The sequence below is a fragment of the Xenopus laevis genome, chromosome 6S (genome assembly GCF_017654675.1).
Source record: "Xenopus laevis strain J_2021 chromosome 6S, Xenopus_laevis_v10.1, whole genome shotgun sequence".
NCBI lineage: Eukaryota > Metazoa > Chordata > Amphibia > Anura > Pipidae > Xenopus > Xenopus laevis.
Window position 1 is genome coordinate 41,625,319 of NC_054382.1, and position 22,893 is coordinate 41,648,211.

At 39.8% G+C, this 22,893-nt stretch overlaps 1 protein-coding gene across 4 annotated transcripts in view; it reads left to right on the forward strand.

Moving 5' to 3' along the window:
* LOC108719962 (RNA-binding motif, single-stranded-interacting protein 3) overlaps positions 1 to 22,893 on the forward strand; it is a 366,958-nt gene that overhangs the window by 268,797 nt on the left and 75,268 nt on the right. For all 4 annotated transcript variants that reach the window (XM_018269295.2, XM_041567533.1, XM_018269296.2 and 1 more), the window contains exons 5-6: positions 11,573 to 11,730; positions 16,522 to 16,601. In XM_018269295.2, coding sequence (XP_018124784.1) covers positions 11,573 to 11,730; positions 16,522 to 16,601 — 238 coding nt within the window. The remainder of the gene's footprint in view (positions 1 to 11,572; positions 11,731 to 16,521; positions 16,602 to 22,893) is intronic.

A 22,893-nucleotide genomic window follows, 5' to 3' on the forward strand; every position in this document is an offset into this window, starting at 1 on the left:
TTCGGCGAAGCGAAATGGCGCAAATTCGCCCATCACTAGCGAGGACCTCCACTAATAAAGAATCAATTAATTATAAAATTTGAAAATGTATAAGGACATAAAAACATAAAAGTCGGTCTCTAAGCTTAGATAACTGATATCGACTTATATCATGTGTTTTGCATCATCATAAAAGAATATTAATGATGGGCGAATTTATTTGCCAGGCGCGAATTTGCAGCAAATTTCCGTGTTTCGCTGCCGCCGAATACATTTGCGAAATTGCCTCGAAAATTCTAGGCGTCCATTGACTTTAATGGGCATCAGAATTGTCTCCAGCTTTGGAATTGTAGCCGGCGGAAAAATTATTTTGACGTCAGGGTTACGAATTGTTCGGGAGAAATTCGCCCATCACTAAAGAATATGAAGTGCTACTGGGGCATCGTCAGAGGCACAGATCTTCCCTGTTAAAGGGTTGTAGTTGGCCATGGGCTGGTATAAAATGTGCAGCATTTCTACCCAACTTCGTTATTAAGCTTTAGTTCTCTTTTAAGTAGAGTACTAGGGGAATAAATGGTATAAGGTTTATGTTAACTATGTATCAAGAGTAAATAAAAGTCCATATACTTTAAGGGCTTTTAAGGATATTTTGTAAGAATATTTTGTAATTAAAGTGATTTCCAGATCAGTGGGTGGCTGGTTCACAAATTAATTTATTTGATTAAGTCCTTTTTTCTTTCAAAGTCATAACCATTAGTGATGAATAAAACTGGCCTGTTTTGCTTCATTGAAAAAGTGAAATGTATCTGAAATACATTGGAAACAAAGATGAATTGAGATTTTTTTAGCAATAGAATGAACATTGCCCAACATTGTTAGAGAAGCTCCTCTTCACTATGCTACAAATGTTATTTTTACAAGAAAAAGGGGATGGGCTTAAATCTGATATGATGTATAAATGAAGGGGCACATGATAATGGCATCCATGTTTACCTTTAACCTTTAAAAAAAATGCATGGCAAAATTCTAGCAGGAATTCACAAAAAGTATCACCAAAGGTGAAACCGAAAATTTGAAGCTGAACTGTACTGGGTGAAAAATGCCCAAAATTAACTGACATGATGCAGCTTCCTGTTTAGCATAGAGTGGAATAAGCAATATTCACAACACTGTCCAAATTTTGTCAACATTTATATTTATATTTTTATGCTTTTAAAATATTTTATAGTTTATACGACAAATAATCTTGTGAACCAGAAAACCTATTTCATCTAGGAACGACTATACTGTAACTTGATTCATTTGACTCAACTACAGGTATGGGACCTGTTATCCAGTATGCTCAGGACCTGAGTTTTCTGGATTCTGTAATTTGGACCTTCATACCATAAATCTACTATAAAATCAAATAGGCGGTTTTGCTTCCAATAAGGATTCATTATATCTTAGTTTGGATCAAGTTCAAGGTACTGTTTTATTCTTACAGAGAAAAAGGAAATATTTTTTTTTAAAATTTAGAATTTGAATAAAATTGAGTCTATGGGAGACTAACTTTCTGTAATTCTGAACTTTCTGGATAATGGGGTTCAGGATAATGGGTCCCATACCTGTACTATAATAAGCGAATCAGCCCCAATTCAGTAACCCACAGCAACTAATCATATTTTAGGCTTCATTTCTCTACCATTTAAAAAGTAAAATATGAAAGAGACCCTACTTTTATTTTAAATTTAGCATTCAAACTTATCAATAACTGTGTATTACAGTAAAGTCTGTGGACATAAATAAATAAAACTATGTTGTTGTCTGATAACTTTGATACTGCAATACTGCTCCATACACATTTTTATACTTCAGTAAAAGCAAGACAATAAGGGGCCCATTTACTAACGAATCAAATTGCGTTCTTTTTTCACAAATCTCAAAAAATGTGTGGTTTTCCTATACTTTGAAAAAGCTTTAAAAATTCTTATTAAGGGACAAATTTATCAAAGGTCAATGGGAATTTTTGAATTAAAAAAATTTGAATTATGGGGGACCTCCCAGAACCCATTTGGAGTCAATTGGTGGACTTTGAGAAATCAAAGTTTTTTTTGGGGAAAAACTTTGACTAGAATTTGATCGATTGCACTATTACTTTGATTCGTATGATTCAAATTAGGCCGAATACGGACCTATTCGATCGAAAACGGACCTATGCAGCCACAAAAAAAACTTCAACTTAATTTGGGTTGGTTTTTTTGAATTTGAATTTTGATGCTTTTCAAATTCGACCCTTGATAAATATGCCCCTAAGTTTAAAAAACACATTGCCATGTAAAAGTTTGTGAAGTGCTATAGAAGTTTACTGTCGTTGCACTGATCATATCTGACCATTTTAAATCAATTCAGACTTTTAGGTTTTTGTATTTTTTAGTATCACATTGTTCAGCACTTTTTTGTTCGCACTGTATATAATCGGATCTTTTAATAAATTCAATGACAATCCTGGTTTTAGAGTTTGTGAGTTTAGTTAAAGCCACTAAAATCTACTCTTTAATAAATCAGCCTCCATATGTACTGTATACAGGTATAGGATCTGCAGAATTACAGAAAGGCCATCTCCCATAGACTCCATTTTATCCAAATAATTCAAATGTTTAAAAAACTGTATTCCTTTTTCTCTGTAATAATAAAATAGTAGCTTGTACTTGATACAAACAAGATATAATTAATCCATGTTGGAAGCAAACCTATTGGGTTTATTTAATGTTAACATTATATCTTAGTAGACTTTATCAAGGGTCGAATTTTGAGGGTTAAAAAACCCTCAAATTCGACCCTCGAAGTAAAATCCTTCGAATCCTTCAATTTTGATGCTTTTCAAATTCGACCCTTGATAAATATGCCCCTAAGTTTAAAAAACACATTGCCATGTAAAAGTTTGTACAGTGCTATAGAAGTTTACTGTCGTTGCACTGATCATATCTGACCATTTTAAATCAATTCAGACTTTTAGGTTTTTGTATTTTTTAGTATCACATTGTTCAGCACTTTTTTGTTCGCACTGTATATAATCGGATCTTTTAATAAATTCAATGACAATCCTGGTTTTAGAGTTTGTGAGTTTAGTTAAAGCCACTAAAATCTACTCTTTAATAAATCAGCCTCCATATGTACTGTATACAGGTATAGGATCTGCAAAATTACAGAAAGGCCATCTCCCATAGACTCCATTTTATCCAAATAATTCAAATGTTTAAAAAACTGTATTCCTTTTTCTCTGTAATAATAAAATAGTAGCTTGTACTTGATACAAACAAGATATAATTAATCCATGTTGGAAGCAAACCTATTGGGTTTATTTAATGTTAACATTATATCTTAGTAGACTTTATCAAGGGTCGAATTTTGAGGGTTAAAAAACCCTCAAATTCGACCCTCGAAGTAAAATCCTTCGAATTCGAATATCGAATTCGAAGGATTTTAGCGCAAAAGGTTCAATCGATTTTAAGCGATTGATCGAATTATTTTTATTCGATTATAAAAAGTGCCCAAACCCTATCTACAATGTCCCCATAACATTCAATTTGGTAGCTTTTATTTGGTATTGAGTCGAAGGATTTTTTAAAGAGACAGTACTTCGATTATCGAATGGTCGAATGATTTTTACTTCGAATCTGCCCCCATATGTATGAAGTTCTAATTTATAGTAAGATCCATCATCTGAAAAACCCCAGGTCCCAACCATTCTGGATAACAGGTCCTGTACTATATGTAATCATTGCCAAATTTAACAGTTTTATAGTTCAACACCAATTATTTAATTTGTTTGCATTACCGGGGTTTTATTTCTTTATTTATGTAAGATTATTATCTATGATTCTTCTCCAGACCATCATTTTATCAGGGCAGTATGGAAAATTATAATGGGCAGATAACACAAAGCTTGTGCCTTTTGTTCCCATTTCAAGGGTTCATTACAAAAGGACTGAACTTGTAGCTTTGTGCATGAGAAGAAGGAATATTTTATTGACCACAATAGTGCTGTGAATATCAATGATGCTGTTGCTGTGAAGAAAGCTCCTAATGAGTTTTACCATTTTAATGGACTATGAGTTCCCTATTGTACAAATGTAAGAACCTAAGCAATGCAGTGTCTCTGGAACAAAAGCATTTATGCTTCCCATTTAAAATACACTTATGTATGTCTCAGGATTATTGCAGTTTCCACTTAGCATAGAAGGTTTGTAGTGGATTTAATTGTCTAGAATAGCGCAGTGTTTGATATATGAGCCAAGCGGAGTATTATTATGTGTGCCAGCAGTGGAAACTTCTTTTTTTCAATATTTAATTCGCAGAGTTTATATTTTGCTCATACAGTTAAAGGGCCATTTTCTGTGTGTCCATCAACTCCTAATGATGTTTATTTTGTATTGAAAAAGTTTTCTATTCTGCATGTTAGCATAAATGATCTTAAGCCCTGATTTTCACCATTTAAGTATTAATAATTTGGCGTAATGTAAAAAGAAAATGTAATGTATAAATGCTGGAGTGAGTGGATGTCTAACCAGCGCTGGATTCGCTGGGCGGGCACCCCTAGACCGTGCACTCCGCGCAGTCCTAGCGCCTGCCAGCACTACCACACGCTGGCGCAAAATCGCCAGCGTGCGAGTGCCGGAGCACTGGGGAGCACAGGCAAAAATGTGCCGCCCTAGGCCCGGGCCTATGTGGCCTCGCCACAAATCTGGGCCTGTGTCTAACAGAACAGAACCCAACTTCTTGCTTTTTTCTGCTCTCTAACTCAGAGTTAGGCAGTGACCTTAAGGGGGGGGAGGAGGAAAACAGGTGGGGCACATGTGGGAATCACACACCACCTGGACATTGATGGAATGGGAGTGTTTCCAATTACAGATGTGCTCCTGTTGATGGTGAGGTGGTGTGAGCTAAAAATGAGTGCAATCAATGACTCCTAGGCAATTTGGAAATTGGCCAATATTGCTTCAATCTTATGCACTTATGCATACTATGAGCCTTCATGAGTGTGTCAGTAGTGTATTCAGCACTTCCATTAGTATTCTGCTTAAGGTTGGCTTGCTCATGCCACTGAGGCGTGAAGATACCTGTTCGAAACTTCTAGTTGCCACTTGCAACTTGCAGATCCCAGGCAGCGCATGAGACCATGCCGTCACAGGCTCAAGCTCCTGGCTGATGAGCCCATATTTCTGGAGGGTGGTGGCACGGCTCAGGTGGTACATCTTCATAATGTCATCATCAGGCAGCTGGTCAGGAGAAAGTATGGGCCTCCTGAAGTGGATGCTAGCAGGAATCAAAGGGGCTTTCTTGCCAAGCAATTATTGCTAGAGCAATGATGGGCTGTAGATTGGTGTTTCTGCCAAAAACCATCTTTACCTCCAAACACTCTATTTCAAACTAAAATAGCATCAGGTAAGTGGTTTTATTGGTTACCCAGTGTTTCCCAGCATTCCATACAGCCTTTAACCATTTCCTGAACCATACGGACAGATAACCTAAATCGATATTTCAAGTTTTAAAGCTTGAATAGTCGAGTTTTCATGTCTCTTGGGGAACTCAGCAGGTCAAAACATGGCAAAGAAAAAGGTTGATTAGAAATCACAATCACATGGAAGCCTGGCCTGCAGCATAGCTGCTAAACTTCAGAACAGAATAGGTCTGCAACAATACAAAATGGAAAAAGGAAAGGTCGTGGCAGCACTCCATGGCTAAATAAAAATATACTAAAATACAATGGAAATGCTACTGATCTGGCCAAATTAACTACAGACATAGAGAAAAAGAAGAGAGATTGATCAATGCACATTCCCTGGTCCCCTGTCATCTATGCAGATACATGTATTTACAAAGACATGTTTTTTTTTTCGTTACAAAGTTATGATCATAAGATCATAAGATACGATGATAAGCCAACATACCATGTCAAGGTAAAACCCATATGGCGGTCCTTAACTATTTACCTCTGGTCATAATACTTGAATGCTAAAGCACTATTTAATATACTAATTAATAGAGCATAATCAAAGAATACAGGATCTTAATATGAACCTAAGGACTATAGGGGTGGCATGTAAATAGAAGCCTAGCATGTCCAACTTTAGGTTTTTCAGTATATGCAGCTACCAGTAAAGGTATGAGGACTGTCTTCCGGAAACCTGTTAGACCAGCTTTCTGACTATGTCCCAAAGAGCTCAAAGTAAGCACATACTGTAATTCAAATTTTAAAAATAATTTCCTTTTTCTCTGTAATAATAAAACAGTGCCTTGTACTGAAGGTTTACTAATCTGAATTAATCCATATTGAAAGCAAAACAAAATTTGGTTTATTTAGCGGCACATTTATCAAGGGTTGAATCTGAATTCATGTGAATTTTTTTAAAACTCCCATAAACTCTCATAAATTCGAAATTCAACCAATGGAAATTTATTAATAAAATAGACCTTTATCAGCTCAGACTAATTGAATCGACCTAAAAACTCGAGTCAAATTCGATTCGAATTAGAAAAACTATATAAATATAATGAAGCTCCAACTATAGCTCCAGTTACTCCAGGACTGGTCAAAGAAGTTGTCCTTTCCTTTCCATGGTGGTAGTGGTGATGGCGTTGGAGGCTTTTTTAAATCAAATTTAAAAAGTTTTTTGGGGCCATTGTTGAGGCAATACTGCATGGAGACTAAAGAACAACTTCTTTGCAAAGGCCTGTTGAGGAGTAACTGGGTCTGCGGTTGGAACTGTGGATGGAGTTGCATTTGCTGAGAACTAAGGAAAATATCCTTAAATTTGTAGAATCTGGTAGTAGAAGTATACTATATATTATCCAGAATCCTTTGGACCTGGGGGAAAGGGGTCTTTCCATAATTTGGATCACCATAATATTTCAAATGCAAAATTATATGCCTTTGCTTGAACAAATTTTCCTTTGCACAAAAGTTTTCAAATACACATCAGGCATCACCATGTAAAATATGGCGTATTCAAAAACCTGGTTTTAGGTAATTGCAAAGGCCAGTAAAAAACATTGTCATTAAAAAACAATCTACTTGTATTTAAACACCACATTCACCATCACTGCGGCGCACATTTAATAAGGGTCGAAGTGAATTTGAATTTGTTCGATTCGAAGTACAATCAAAGTACAATTGTACGATCTTACAATCTTAAAAATCCTTCTACTTCGAATTTCAGACTAACCTATTCGATGGTCGAATTTCAAAGTTTTTTTCACTTCGAAATTCGACCTTTGATAAATCTGCCCCTGCAAACTTAAGGGGCAGATTCACTAAGGGTCGAATTTCGAAGTAAAAAATACTTCGAAATTCGACCCTCGAATTGAAATCCTTCGACTTCGAATATCGAAGTCGAAGGATTTAGCGCTAAACGTTCGTTCGATCGATCGAAGGATTTTTCGTTCGATCGAACGATTAAATCCTTCGAATCGAACGATTCGAAGGATTTTAATCCAACGATCGAAGGAAAATCCTTCGATCAAAAAAAGTTTAGCAAGCCTATGGGGACCTTCCCCATAGGCTAACATTGACTTCGGTAGGTTTTATCTGCCGAAGTAGGGGGTCGAAGTTTTTTTTAAAGGGAAAGTACTTCGACTATCGAATGGTCGAATAGTCGAACGATTTTTCGTTCGAATCGTTCGAATCGAAGTCGAAGGTCGTAGTCGAAGGTCGAAGTAGCCCATTCGATGGTCGAAGTACCCAAAAAATACTTCGAAATTCGAAGTATTTTTCATTCGAATCCTTCACTCGAGCTTAGTGAATCGGCCCCTAAGAGTTGTTTTGCCTCCAATAAGGATTACTTATATCTTAACTGGGATTAAGTACAAGCTACTGTTTTATTGTAACAGTATTTTTATAAATCGGAATTATTTAATTATAACGGAGTCTATGGGAGAAGGCCTTTCCGTAATTTGGAGCTTTCCGAAAAACGGGTTTCCAGATAACAGATCTTATACCTGTACAAATGATATATAAACATGGCAGCAAATAAAATAAAACAGGCTTATTGACAAAACACTTCCACACACCAATACACAATACACAATACAATCCACAGTCTTGGCCTTTTTTATGTAAATGAACAAAAGCATTTCTTCAGTGCTGTAAAATGTGCACAATATTGAACAAGTGGTGTTCCTATTAAGTTGCAAGCCTTCAAAGTCCTTAAGCTTCTCAGTGCCAATACTTTCAGTGGAATGAGATTGGCGACATGGATTGTACTGTTGCTATTTGTTATTCTTTTGTGTTCCATCAATTTAATACTGATCTTGTTGAATGTGCCCTGAGGCTAATGGTGCTACTAGATCTTGTTTGAGTTACAGCAGTACTTCAAATAATACAGGCACTTTGAAAATCTGATGCGCCTCTGAGGACAACCGAAGTGTGAATCAAGCTAAGAACCTGCGTTCATAAACAAAGTTTGAGCTTGTGCAAAATGGACCTCAACCTGTATCCCGGCTGGAATTTTAGACAAGACTTTCACATTATTTATGTTAAAAGCACTGTGCAGCTTTCATTCACTGTTATTCCTAAGGGATTGCATGTTGGATCCTCTCCTTTTTAAAAAGGTCTACACTTAACCCTGAAAAGACTAGCAACATAAAGGCTTCTGACACCGAATGGCTCAAAATAACATTCTAAACAAAGAAGCGTGCATCATTTAACAGCTACAGAAATACAAATAGAAGCATATATATTTTGGTACCTGAACTGGATGACAAAAACAATCTTTTATATTCCTTATAAAGTACAAATAATAAAAAAAAATGGTTAAAGGATGTTATGTATTAAAGTCATAATTAAAGGTCTATGCATGATAAACAGAATCTGTCAGAATGTATTAGAATTAATATGCAAAAAAAATGTTGTAAGCAAGCAATGAGGGAAATCAGTTAAATGGACTAGAGGGAGGCCTTTCATTTTTTCAGTATCTTGTTGCTTTCTTTGTTTTAAAGGTAAAAATGTCTTGTTGCTTCTGCACATAATTGAGATAGTATGTCCCAAGATGAAGCCATCTAAAATATTTGTGGCTCTGTAAGACATGCCATTCTTAAATCTAATTATATATACATTAATATAAATTAATAAATATATGCATTTTTATAGCTTTGTATGCAGAATTCATTTTCCCTACAAGTTGGTGTTTCATATGTTTTCCCCTGCCATGGGGCTCTAACAAGCCTGTTCATCTGACAAACATGTATACTGTATAATCTTCAAAATGGACGAATGGAGTGTACATATGCAAATTAGGATTCAGATTTGGTTCGGTATTCATGAAGATTTGGTGCATCCCTAGAAATTATGGAAAGATCCGTTATCAGGAAAACCCTGCGTTAGCAGGTCGCATACCTGTGCGTGTGTGTGTATATATATATATATATATATATATATATATATATATATATATATATATATATATATAGTCAAATACAAGTGTCCTCTGCACTCAACCCATTATCAATATATTTAAGACAGCGACATTTTGTGCATACTGCTACTAAAAAATGCCTTACCCTTTAAACAAAACAGGGATTGTTTGTCCATATATTGCAATATATTTAAGCTGGCCAACTACGTCAAAGTCATCCCATATCTGGCCAGTCCTATGCTCAATTTTATCTGATTCATTAAGAATTCTGTTGCTTCATTATACATTTTACAAATGGACTTGGTTTTACCTGCAACTTAACTTGCTGCTTTCAAAGTAAACCTCCATACTTGGCTGCCCTTTTATTAGACACCAGTGGGATCACCTGACTATAGCTGGGAAGGGTGGGAGCTACAACATGGAGCTGGTCACTGCTCCTGTATAAACTATAACAAACAAGGGAAAGTTGTGCTCACCACTATTTTTTAAAACCATTAGGCGGGGGTGCAATGAGGCTGTGACCACAAAATACATATAGTCAAATACAAGAGTCCTCTGCACTCAACCCATTATCAATATATTTAAGACAGCGACATTTTGTGCATACTGCTACTAAAAAATGCCTTACCCTTTAAACAAAACAGGGATTGTTTGTCCATATATTGCAATTGTCCATTATATTTAAGCTGGCCAACTACGTCAAAGTCAAAAACCAAGTCCCTGTGTAAAATGTATAATGAAGCAACAGAATTCTTAATGAATCAGATAAAATTGAGCATAGGACTGGCCAGATATGGGATGACTTTGACGTAGTTGGCCAGCTTAAATATATTGCAATATATGGACAAACAATCCCTGTTTTGTTTAAAGGGTAAGGCATTTTTTAGTAACAGTATGCACAAAATGTCGCTGTCTTAAATATATTGATAATGGGTTGAGTGCAGAGGACTCTTGTATTTGACTATATGTATTTTGTGGTCACACCCTCATTGCACCCCCGCCTAATGGTTTTAAAAAATAGTGGTGAGCACAACTTTCCCATGTTTGTTATAGTTTATACAGGAGCAGTGACCAGCTCCATGTTGTAGCTCCCACCCTTCCCAGCTATAGTCAGGTGATCCCACTGGTGTCTAATAAAAGGGCAGCCAAGTATGGAGGTTTACTTTGAAAGCAGCAAGTTAAGTTGCAGGTAAAACCAAGTCCCTTTGTAAAATGTATAATGAAGCAACAGAATTCTTAATGAATCAGATAAAATTGAGCATAGGACTGGTCAGATATGGGATGACTTTGACGTAGTTGGCCAGCTTAAATATATTGCAATATATGGACAAACAATCCCTGTTTTGTTTAAAGGGTAAGGCATTTTTCAGTAGCAGTATGCACAAAATGTCGCTGTCTTAAATATATTGATAATGGGTTGAGTGCAGAGGACTCTTGTATTTGACTATATGTATTTTGTGGTCACAGCCTCATTGCACCCCCGCCTAATGGTTTTAAAAAATAGTGGTGAGCACAACTTTCCCTTGTTTGTTATATATATATATATATATATATATATATATATATATATATATATATATATATATATATATATATATACATATATATATTCCATCTAGATATGTTTAAACAGATGAAAAAGCAGTGGCTCTGTCAGTTACTACCTAAAAGTACCTACTTTTGGACAGGATTCCTATCTACGTTTGGGTATTTAAAAATCACATGAGAATATCATTTATTTATTACAGTTTTTTACAGTACTGTTCAAACTTTTTTTCTCTTTTGCTTTAATTTTCAGATTTAAACATGTGACCTTAACAGTTGATAACAGAAATGAAATTCTCAATTATTTGTACTTGCAGTTTGGGTTGGGGACCAGGTTTACTGAGCTGCTTCTGGGAATCATTAGAGTGGGGAAAACAAACAAAATAAATAATAGATAAGGCAGTTAAGAAAAGTCATTATCTGTGCTGTATTCAATGAAAATAATACATTATCTAAGGGGGAAGTAAAGTATTTTTTTAAAGAAACATTGAAAGAAATCTAACCAATATCTGGTTAGCTATTATTTGGCATATATTATCTGTTTTATTGCTTAACTGTGCACTGAAATCTAGAATATACAATTGTAATATACAGCATATATTTTTAATTATATTGTTAACAATAAGTAATATTCATTTGTTTCTCTACTATAGCAACAAGAGCAAGACCCTACGAATCTTTACATCTCAAATTTGCCAATCTCAATGGATGAGCAAGAACTCGAGAACATGCTGAAGCCATTTGGCCATGTTATTTCTACTAGAATATTGAGAGATGCCAGTGGGGTCAGTAGAGGAGTTGGGTTTGCCAGGTAATTATATCGATTCAATGATGGTTTCACTAAAATGTTAAACATTTAAAACAGCTGCATAGAGGAAGACAACAAGAATATCTAACTACAGATCTAAGTTGCAACAATGATTATATAAAATGAAGCTTGGATTTAGTAAGGGGCAGCCTATTCTCTCTTATTTAGTTCTGATGCCCCATACATGTCGACACAAGGCATGTCAGACACTATTTTGACCATTTGGCCATGAGGTCAGTGGACCAGATAACATTTACATCACAGTAGTGTGTAAAATTTACAATCATGTATAGCTAGCGGTTTGTATAGAACACTGGAAATATTTTTCATTTCTGAGCATATTGCACAACGATAATATTGATAAGATAACATACATTGCATTCTGCATCCTGAAGGGGTATTAGGTAAGAGAAGAGGCAGGGATAGACATGGGAGATGCTTCTCTGCCTAGGAACCAATCAGGTTTCAAATTGTCTCCTGGTCTGAGGACATGCAGCCTGATTGATGGCTGTGCAAACTATTGCAATTTCAATTGAGTAACTCTGTAATAGAACCTGCTTCATCCAAGCAGTTGAAAAAGTGCCTATGCATTGTTTTAAATGTTATCATGGTGTATTACATGTATGTTAGGAAGGGGATGTTTCCACATGCTCCCTTAAGTCAAAATGTTCAGCAGTTAGCTATTTTGAGTTTCTTTTATATATTCTTTGCATCCTTGCACAGTTTCCTATCACAGAACATATCAGTAGCTCCTTAAAAGGTTACAGATAAATAGAAGTTATCGTTGTTAGAAATGAAAACAGTATTTGGGTTATGAACGTTAAACTATACGATGATGCTCTCCAGTGCCGCTTTAGAATGAAACGAATGCCAGGGCTACAGATTAAGGGCCTTGGCATTAAAAAGCATGCCTAGTAAACCTGAGAAGAAAATGGACATATTCTTTATAATGTTTCTTCTGAAAGCATTTTTTTTCTTGGCTCAGTGGCTTTTCCATTCTTTTCATTTGTGCCTTCAAAAAACTGTTCCTATTGAGTTTTTTACTCTTGGCAGCTCCCATATTGTATTCTTTACTGAGACTGGCATAGCTTGTTAAAAATGTACCCAGTGTATTAAAATGAAATTGTCACTGTTTGATGCAACATAAGACAGTTTGACACCAAACGCCTGGAGCTACAGAAAGCAGACCTTCATCCCACTTTGACAGTCACAGACAATATTCTCCAAAGACTAGCTCCAGACAGTCACTTAGTGTAAGCTCTCTGATGGCAAAGTGAACATTTTTGTCTTTTGTGTGATTGTGAAAAAATGAACACTTTATTACAGATCAATTCAATTCAACTGGTAACTAGGAATAACCATCTGCCAATTTAAGGGAATTTGTTTTTTTTTTGTTACAGTCTACCCAAATAATATAATAATTTAAGGTTTAATACTGTATAGTGTATACTGTATTAGTCTGATATACTAATAAATGTTAGCTGTAGCTTAGTGTAATTTGTATGAATGCAACTAAATTTAGGCTACATGCCTTTACATGGTCATAAACTTTCATTATAATATTCCTATATTGTTCAAAAGGTAGCAAACCACCCACTAGGTATACAGATAGAGAATAATAATAGTAACATAACAACAATACTATTATCATTCCTCAATCATTTTATTCCCATGTATTTGGTCTCTTAGCATTCATACTATACATAGATCAGTTAAAAGTCTTATCACATGGTCCTTCAGACCTCTTGTTCTTTCAAACAAATTACATTTTTCCTAAATGCAGCCAGCATTGCTCTACATTTGCTCTCAGTAAAATAGAACATCAGGTTGTAAAAAGTTTTCATGAAAGCAGGCAGTGCTGTATTCAGAGGGGGCCATTTTGGAGCACAGAGTCCTGCAACAATTGTTTTTCAATTCAATGCAGGGTACAATGTACCTTATAAATAACATCTATAATAATTTGTGATGGGCGAATTTATTCACCAGGCGCAAATTTGCGGCAAATTCCAGCGTTTCGCCGGCGTCCAAAAAAAATGAGTGTGTGTGTGTGTGCCGGCGTCTCAAAAACGAGACACCGGCAGTGTTTCGCGAATCGCGCAAATTTGACTTGAATTCGTGCCTGCCGAATAAATTCGCTCATCACTAATAATATAACAAGTAGATACTGTTATTAATTTTTAAAGTTACCCCTCTTCTGCATGTTATCACCTAATTTGTGATCATGGTCTTCATTTATAACGATGCCTCCTTCACTCATCAGTCCGAACTTCTTTTTCAAAATTGTTTTCCTGCTTTGTGTCACTTCCATGTCATTAAAACACAGAGTTTCATTAGTCAAATTTGTGTTATCTGCAGTAACCCAAAGTAGCCAGTCAGAAATTAGCTTTTTTTCAAACTCAAAATGCGAACGTTCCCAAACGTTCGCGAACATTCGGCGGACGCGAACGGTCGAAGTTTGCGCGAACTAGTTCGCGGGCGAACAGTTCGCTACATCCCTATTGATAAATGAGCGTCAGTATCTTTACCAAGAAAGCTATACATATGATTATCTTTATTTTTAGGTCAGTGTCTTTGCAATAGCTCAAATTTTATTTCGAGTCACAAATGTGTCTCCCATTCAGAAGCTGAATTCAGTAGGGCTTCAGTTATTTGCCTATTTGTGTCTGTAACTGACAGATCTGTATCTATATATCCTGCATATTTTGGATGCGGGCTATTCTCCACAATTACTAACTGCTTCAGGCTATATACTTTCATCCATATTGTAATTAATACTTTGATGCTGCTAATAATGTTCTAGCACTAATGAACAGACTTGAACTTTCAGCTTTGCTGGGATAATAATGATGATTAGCCATCATTTTGGATTTTTTCCTGTGTTCATTAAAAAAGCTTTCCATTGCTGGTTTTCACATTTTGACTTGCTACCTAAGTGTCTATTTTTCTGTATCTAAACCTATTATATATTTCATAGTAAGCTAATTATGTATATTCTTTTATATTATGGTTATTATGTTTAAGTTGTGGGTGGTAGGTGGTAGCTTGTTAGGTGTGAATGAGTGTTCTTGTTATCAAGTTCTGAGGATGTATTAAAGACATAAGTTCTCTTCTTGTAGGAAATAGGAAATAACCCCAAATATTAGATCCCTGTAAATGATTCCTAGGATTATTTTTTATCATTCATGTTGTGAAAAACTTGCCTTGAGAATGTTGATGAAACCTGAGCTACATATATTTCTTTTGATCCTTCTGTCTACATCTTCCATATAAACAAGATGATCCATCTCAATTTGTATCTTACTGACTAGACATCTGCCACCTCTGCCTCTAAATCTCTATCTGTCTGCTATGGAAAACCTTGATATAATTCACTGCCAATGTAACGTTATGAGAATCACCCAAATGAGTTTATACCTTAAAAAATGAAATCTAACGACTATTATAAAACCAAAAGCTTTCCAACTGACTAATCAGAAAACATTTGTTTCTCCACCTAATGCTTTAATATGTTTAAGGGAATGGATTATATCATTTTTATGAGAATGATTTTTGTTATTTCACACATAGGGGCACATTTACCAAGCTCGAGTGAAGGATTCGAAGTAAAAAAACTTCGAATTTCGAAGTTTTTTTTGGGCACTTTGACCATCGAATAGGCTACTTCGACTACGACTTTGATTCAAACGATCCAAACTAAAAATCGTTCGACTATTCGACCATTTGATAGTCGAAGTACTGTCTCTTTAAAAAAAACTTCGACTACATACTTCGCCACTTTAAACCTACCGAGCTCCAATGTTAGCCTATGGGGACCTTCCCCATAAGTTTTCTAAGCTATTTCGATCGATGGATTAAAATCCTTCTAATCGTTCGATTCTAATGATTTAATCGTTCGAACGATTTTTCCTTCGATCGATCAAAGTATTTGCAGTAAATCCTTCGACTTCGAATATCGAAGTCGAAGGATTTTACTTCGACGGTCGAATGTCGATGGTTAATTAACCCTCGATATTCGACCCTTAGTAAATGTGCCCCATACTGTCTACTGAGACGTACAGATACCTATCCTATATTATATTCCAGTTCTATATTAACTAATGAAGCCCCTTAATGCAAAAGCATATTACAGCAGTTTATGTAGATTGTGATGGGTTTATGGGTCCAAAAAATTAAATATGCTTTCTCCACAGATAAATTCACTCCTCAGGGTTTACATTCTATTTCCTTGTATACAACCTCAAATATAAAGCCCACATTCCGCATGATCATCCTGATACTTTGCAGGTGGCCAGTTCAGGACCATTTCTCTGATGCTCACCTCCTGCTGTATGTATCTGAACAATGACCTATTACAGACGCCTACATTTTACTTATAAGTTGGAGAGGAAATACTCAATGTCTTGAGCTTAGGCTCACCTAGTTTGCTGCAAAGGGCAAACTCTACTGTTTAAATACCAAGCCATGTGTGTCATGTGATAGTGTTGAACTTGTGTGTTCAAGCATTTTTTTTAGCCAGCTTTCTTTCTGAAATGCTGTCTGACATGTCAAGTTTTCTCCAAATGAATTTCCCCATTGTATTTAATAAAACCGCTGCTGACGATGAAATGTGGACATGTTCCTTTGCAAGAACAGTTTGCTTGCATGGTTTCCAAGCTCCAAACTATTTGCTCTCCAGTGCTCCTTATTTTTTAAGCTCTAGCAAAGTACATCATGCAGACTGTTTTATGCTACATACCTACATATAACCAGCTGATGACAATCTCTAAAAGCACACATTATCCCATTTTCTTTTAGAATGGAGTCTACAGAGAAATGTGAAGTAGTAATTCAACATTTTAATGGAAAGTATTTGAAAACACCTCCAGGAGTACCAGGTGAGTGGCATCTATTTTGTTCTAAGCCATGTTCAGGTTTAGTTCTTTACATTACTGATACATCTCAGCTGCTGATGTGGTAGTTGTTCTTTAGGAGAATTTTTCTAGATGGACTTTTAAAGAGGAAAATAGAAAATTGTTGGAGAACAAAAAACTTGATTTTTTTCCGGAAGTTATTAAAGTCCAATGGTGTTTAAAGTCTGTTGAAAAAAGTACTCCAACTCAGACCTGCCGTGAACATGTAAAAGTCAATGGCAGATGTCCTGTTGACAATTCGAAGATTTTCTGAGTTGCGAAGCTTTCTGGTGATTTTCCGAAAAAAAACCCCGTAGTTTTCATGCGAAAAATACAAAAAAATGGATTCTGATTTTTGTATGATTCTATCGTGACTTTTTCCATACAAGAAAAATTTGTGATAGGGGAAACATTCACCATTAAATTGATCTGCCTTTTAGGAGGAGAGTGCAGGGGGTAGGCTTTATTTACCCTTTAATTATTTTGTTTTGAGAGGTAATTTACTAGAGAGAGTAAACACATATTTAGAAAATGTGTCCATGACAGTATCATATTGTCAAGACCGCCGGGAGCGCGAGGAGTCGCGTCCGCTCCCGGCGGCGAAGAATCCAAAATGGCGGCGCCCAGGCAACCCACGTGGGTTCCGACGCCGGCGCCGTGACGTCAGTGCGGCGCGACGGTCGCGGGCGCGCTGACGCTGGCGCAAGGGCGCCAAATTCGAATATAAAAGGACGCCTGAGGCGCCAAGATGGCGCCCGAAAATAGGATTCTGTTCCCTGAGTATTCCTGGGTTCCCTTGCTGTTTCCTCTGCTTATCTGCCTGATTCCTTGTTGTGACCCCTTGCCTGGACCTGGACTTCGCTGATTCTCTGCCTGCCATTGACCCCCTGCCTGGCCTTGGACTTTGTTTGTATTCTGCCTGTCTTTTGACCTGTGCCTGGACTTTGATTATTCTCTTGCCTTACCCCTGGATACCACGACCCTGATTCCTCGTGAGGGGCTTCCTCCTAGATCCAGACTACTCCCCAGAGGGGGCTCCCTGACATTATTTTCGGGCCATGGATCCTTCTGAGGAAGCCACACCTCATGTCGGACGAGCGCTCCGCGGACTGGCATCCCGCATGGAGGACTACGAAAACCAGCAGGTTCGCATTGGGCAAGCACTCGATGTCCTGCTAGCTCAAGTGCCTTCTGCGCCCTCCACTGCTCCACCTACTGGAGATCCCCCCATGGCGGCAGCCCCTACGAACACAAGCTACCCGACAGGTGAGCCTCGCATTCCACCTCCCCCTCGTTTCAGTGGGGACCCACAAGCCTGCAGGGGATTTGCCACGCAATGCCAAATTCAATTTGAGTTCCAACCCACACAGTTTCCAAGTGAGCGTTCCAAGGTGGGGTATGTGATGTCTCGATTGGAAGGCAAGCCACTGGAGTGGGCAACGTCTCTTTGGGAGAAGAATTCCCCGCTGACTTTTGATGTTAAAGACTTTCTCCAAGCTTTTCGTATAGTCTTTGATGCTCCAGGTCGGGTTACGAACGCCCCTGCCCGTCTCTTGCAGCTCCGGCAGGGAAGCCGCAGTGTCAATGAGTATGCTATAGACTTCCGAACACTGATGGCGGAGACTTCCTGGTGTGATGACGCTTACAAGGCTGTTTACTACCAAGGCCTATCCATCCGCATCAAAGATGATCTCGTCTCCAGAGAGACTCCTGACACCCTGGAAGGGCTGATCGCTCTATCCATTAAGGTGGACACTCGTCTCAGAGAGCACCAGGTGGAGAGAGAGCGCAGCAGACGATTTTCTCCCATGTTGGCCCCTCGCTTTCAAAGGCCGATTCTGCAAACACCCGCTGTTCCTGTGACTCATGTGTCGACGTCTCCCTTGGAGGAACCTATGCAAGTAGGAAAGACTCGCCTCTCCGAGCAGGAAAGACTCCGAAGACGTATGGCAGGTCTCTGTTTATACTGTGGTGGGCATTCCCATTTTGCCAATGCCTGTCCTGCCAAAGCCAAGAGTTTTGTACCCCGAGGTATGTCTCAGGTTTCTCATGTAGGGGGCATCACTCGAGGTCCTCAGGAGAAGTATCAAGAAAATTCACGCAGACTTCTCCTTCCTTTGCAGATTCACCTGGCAAGTAAGTCTATCTTCGAAAGGGCCTTCCTCGACTCCGGAGCGGATGGCAATTTCATGGATGCCTTTTTTGCCGAACGCATGAAGATTCCCCTGCTTCCATTGTCTTCACCCCTGCGAATTACCGCCATAGATGACAAACCCCTGGAGTTTGAATTCGTCACAAAGTTCACGGCGGAACTATCTGTACAAGTTGGGGCGCTGCATCAAGAAAAACTTTCATTCTTCATCATCCCCTGTCCTTCTACTCCAGTAATATTGGGTCTTCCGTGGTTACGTCTGCATAACCCCACCATAGACTGGTCCACTGGGCAGATCTCTCGTTGGAGTTTATTTTGCCTGCAACATTGCCTTCCGCCAAAACCCCTCGAGAAGGTGAATGTCTCCTCTGCGGAATTAAAGACTTTGCCCTCCACTTACAAGGGATTTTCCGATGTGTTTTGTAAAAAGTCTGCAGAGTTCCTTCCCCCACATCGCTCCTACGACTGTCCGGTTGAACTCCTGCCAGGAGCTATGCCCCCCAGAGGGCGCACCTACCCTCTCTCTCCTGCAGAGACTACCGCTATGAAGGAGTACATCCAAGAAAATCTCCAGCGGGGGTTTATCCGCCCTTCTACCTCTCCTGCAGGGGCTGGGTTCTTCTTTGTGGAGAAGAAGGACAGAGGCCTTCGGCCTTGTATAGACTATCGGGGTCTGAATAAGATCACCGTGAAGAACAGGTACCCCCTGCCCCTGATTGCTGAGCTCTTTGACCAGCTGAAAGGGGCAAAGATTTTCTCCAAGTTGGATCTCCGGGGGGCCTACAACCTCATTCGCATCCGGGAGGGTGACGAATGGAAGACGGCATTCAACACTCGGGATGGGCACTATGAATATCTCGTTATGCCCTTCGGCCTATGCAATGCCCCTGCCGTCTTCCAGGAGTTTGTTAATGATGTGTTCCGAGATCTCCTAGGAAGGTTCGTAGTCGTATACTTGGACGACATCCTGATCTTTTCCAAGGACCTTGAAAGTCATCGCTCCCAGGTGAAGGAGGTACTCTCTCGTCTGAGGAAGAACTCTCTCTTCGCCAAGTTGGAGAAGTGTGTCTTCGAGGTATCCAAGATCCCCTTCCTAGGATACATTATCTCTCCAGAGGGATTTGAGATGGACCCCGTGAAAGTGTCGGCCATCCAGGAGTGGCCTCTCCCTTTGAGTACCAAGGCAATCCAGAGATTCATCGGATTTGCTAATTATTATCGACAGTTCATCCGGGGGTTCTCTTCCCGCATTGCACCTATTCTGGCCCTCATCCGGAAAGGGGGTAAACCCGGCCTGTGGCCTCCATCTGCCATAGAAGCTTTTCAGTCCTTGAAAGAGGCCTTCACTTCCGCTCCTGTTTTCCGACATCCCAATCCTGCACTACCCTTCTGCATCGAAGTTGATGCTTCTGAAGTCGGAGCCGGAGCTATCCTGTCTCAGAGACACTCCACTGATGGGAAATTGCACCCCTGTGCGTTTTTCTCCAAGAAGTTCTCATCCGCAGAGCAGAACTATGATGTCGGGAATCGGGAACTCTTGGCAGTCAAGCTTGCCCTTGAAGAATGGCGTCACCTCCTGGAGGGCTCTGAAATTCCTGTCCAGATTTTCACAGATCACAAGAATCTGGAGTTTATACAGTCCCTCAAGAGGCTAAATCCCAGGCAAGCCAGGTGGGCCCTTTTCTTTTCCCGATTTAACTTTGTTTTGACCTATCGCCCAGGTTCCAAGAATCTGAAGGCCGACGCCTTGTCTCGTAGCTTCACTCCGGTGGACCGTGACCTTGAGAGGCAAGAACCAATCATTCCACCAGTCAAGATCATTGCCTCTCTGTATCCCCAATTTGCCGACCAGATTCTGGCTGGGCAGTCCTTGGCTCCTCAAGATACTCCGATTGGCATGGCCTTCGTTCCTCCAGAACTTCGCCTGGCCATCCTACAACAAACCCACTGCTCCAGGCAAGCTGGACATCCTGGTCCGGCCAAGACCCTTGAACTCTTGAGGCGCCTAGTCTGGTGGCCTGATATCCGCAAGGATGTAAAGGACTTTGTGGCTGCTTGTAATGTCTGCGCCACTTCTAAGCCTAGCCATTCCCGCCACAGCGGGTTGTTACAGCCTTTGCCGGTTCCCTCTCGTCCATGGACGCACCTCTCTATGGACTTTATTGTCGAACTTCCTCCCTCCGGTGGGAATACTGTGATCTGGGTTGTTATTGACCGCTTCAGCAAAATGGCCCATTTCATTCCTTTGAAGAAGTTACCCTCTGCGGTGGAATTATCCCAACTCTTTATTAAGTACATCTTCCGCCTGCATGGTTTCCCGGTGGAGATCGTCTCCGACAGAGGCACCCAGTTTACCGCCAAGTTCTGGCGTTCCCTATGTAAAGATTTGGGAATAACACTTCAATTTTCGTCTGCCTACCACCCGCAGACGAATGGGGCAGCTGAACGTGTGAACCAAGCCTTAGAACAGTTCCTGAGGAACCACGTGTCTCTTTGCCAGGACGATTGGTCTGACCTCCTCCCGTGGGAGGAGTTTGCTCATAATAATGCATGTCATTCCTCCACAGGAAGGTCTCCGTTTATGCTGGTGTATGGACAGCACCCTCAAGCCTTTCCTCAGGACTTCGTGTTGTCGGACGTCCCGGCTGCAGATGATCTGGCAGCCCATATGCTTGCTATTTGGGCTGCAACCAAGTCTAATCTGGAGAAGAGTGCTCTAGTCCACAAGACTTTCGCGGATCGCCGTAGAAGGCCCTCTCCTCCCTACAAGGTGGGTGATAGTGTCTGGCTCTCTTCCAGGAATATTCGCTTGAAGGTGCCATCTCCCAAGTTGGGTCCGAAGTTCCTGGGTCCGTTCCCCATCTTGGAGATAATTAACCCCGTAGCCATCAGACTTCAACTCCCACCAGAGATGAGAATCCCCAACGTGTTCCACGTCTCCCTGGTGAAGCCCACCATCTCTAACCGTTTCTCTGATGTCCAATCTCCTCCTCCTGCCGTCTCTGTGGAGGGTCAACAAGAATTCGAGGTGGAGAGAATCCTTGATTCCAGAATCTCCAGAGGGTCCCTTCAGTACCTCATCCATTGGAAGGGCTTTGGCCCCGAAGAATGCTCTTGGGAGGGACACCGTGATGTGCATGCTCCTCGTTTGGTAAGAGACTTCCACTCCAAGTTTCCCCAGAAACCAAGTCCCGGTGGTCCTGAGGCCCCCCGTAAGGGGGGGGGTACTGTCAAGACCGCCGGGAGCGCGAGGAGTCGCGTCCGCTCCCGGCGGCGAAGAATCCAAAATGGCGGCGCCCAGGCAACCCACGTGGGTTCCGACGCCGGCGCCATGACGTCAGCGCGGCGCGACGGTCGCGGGCGCGCTGACGCTGGCTCAAGGGCGCCAAATTCGAATATAAAAGGACGCCTGAGGCGCCAAGATGGCGCCCGAAAATAGGATTCTGTTCCCTGAGTATTCCTGGGTTCCCTTGCTGTTTCCTCTGCTTATCTGCCTGATTCCTTGTTGTGACCCCTTGCCTGGACCTGGACTTCGCTGATTCTCTGCCTGCCATTGACCCCCTGCCTGGCCTTGGACTTTGTTTGTATTCTGCCTGTCTTTTGACCTGTGCCTGGACTTTGATTATTCTCTTGCCTTACCCCTGGATACCACGACCCTGATTCCTCGTGAGGGGCTTCCTCCTAGATCCGGACTACTCCCCAGAGGGGGCTCCCGGCTCCCTGACACATATATTGTGTTAAGATTAATGCATTCAAAAAATCTAACTACATGTCTAATGTGTTATCAATTCTTGCATAGTATTTTTACAGTACAGTGTGTATTGGTGTATGTTTTTTCCCATAGACGCTAATATTAGTTTAGTAGTAATGGGCTAATATGTTGCTTGTTGATCCAATGGCCATGCTTCTAAGGAGCAATTTGATTTACAATAGGATTTTTTTTTAAATTCATGTTCTTCTTTCCTTGTAAACTGGTAAAATAAATAACGTTGTTAGAGACTATCCCATAGACTTCTATAGAACCTCACCAGCTGAGTATTTTTTTTGAGAAAAAAAAAATCTGCCCCTAATTGTTTTTAACTATAGCATATAAACAGTTCCCTATACAAGTGCTATAGGATTTGT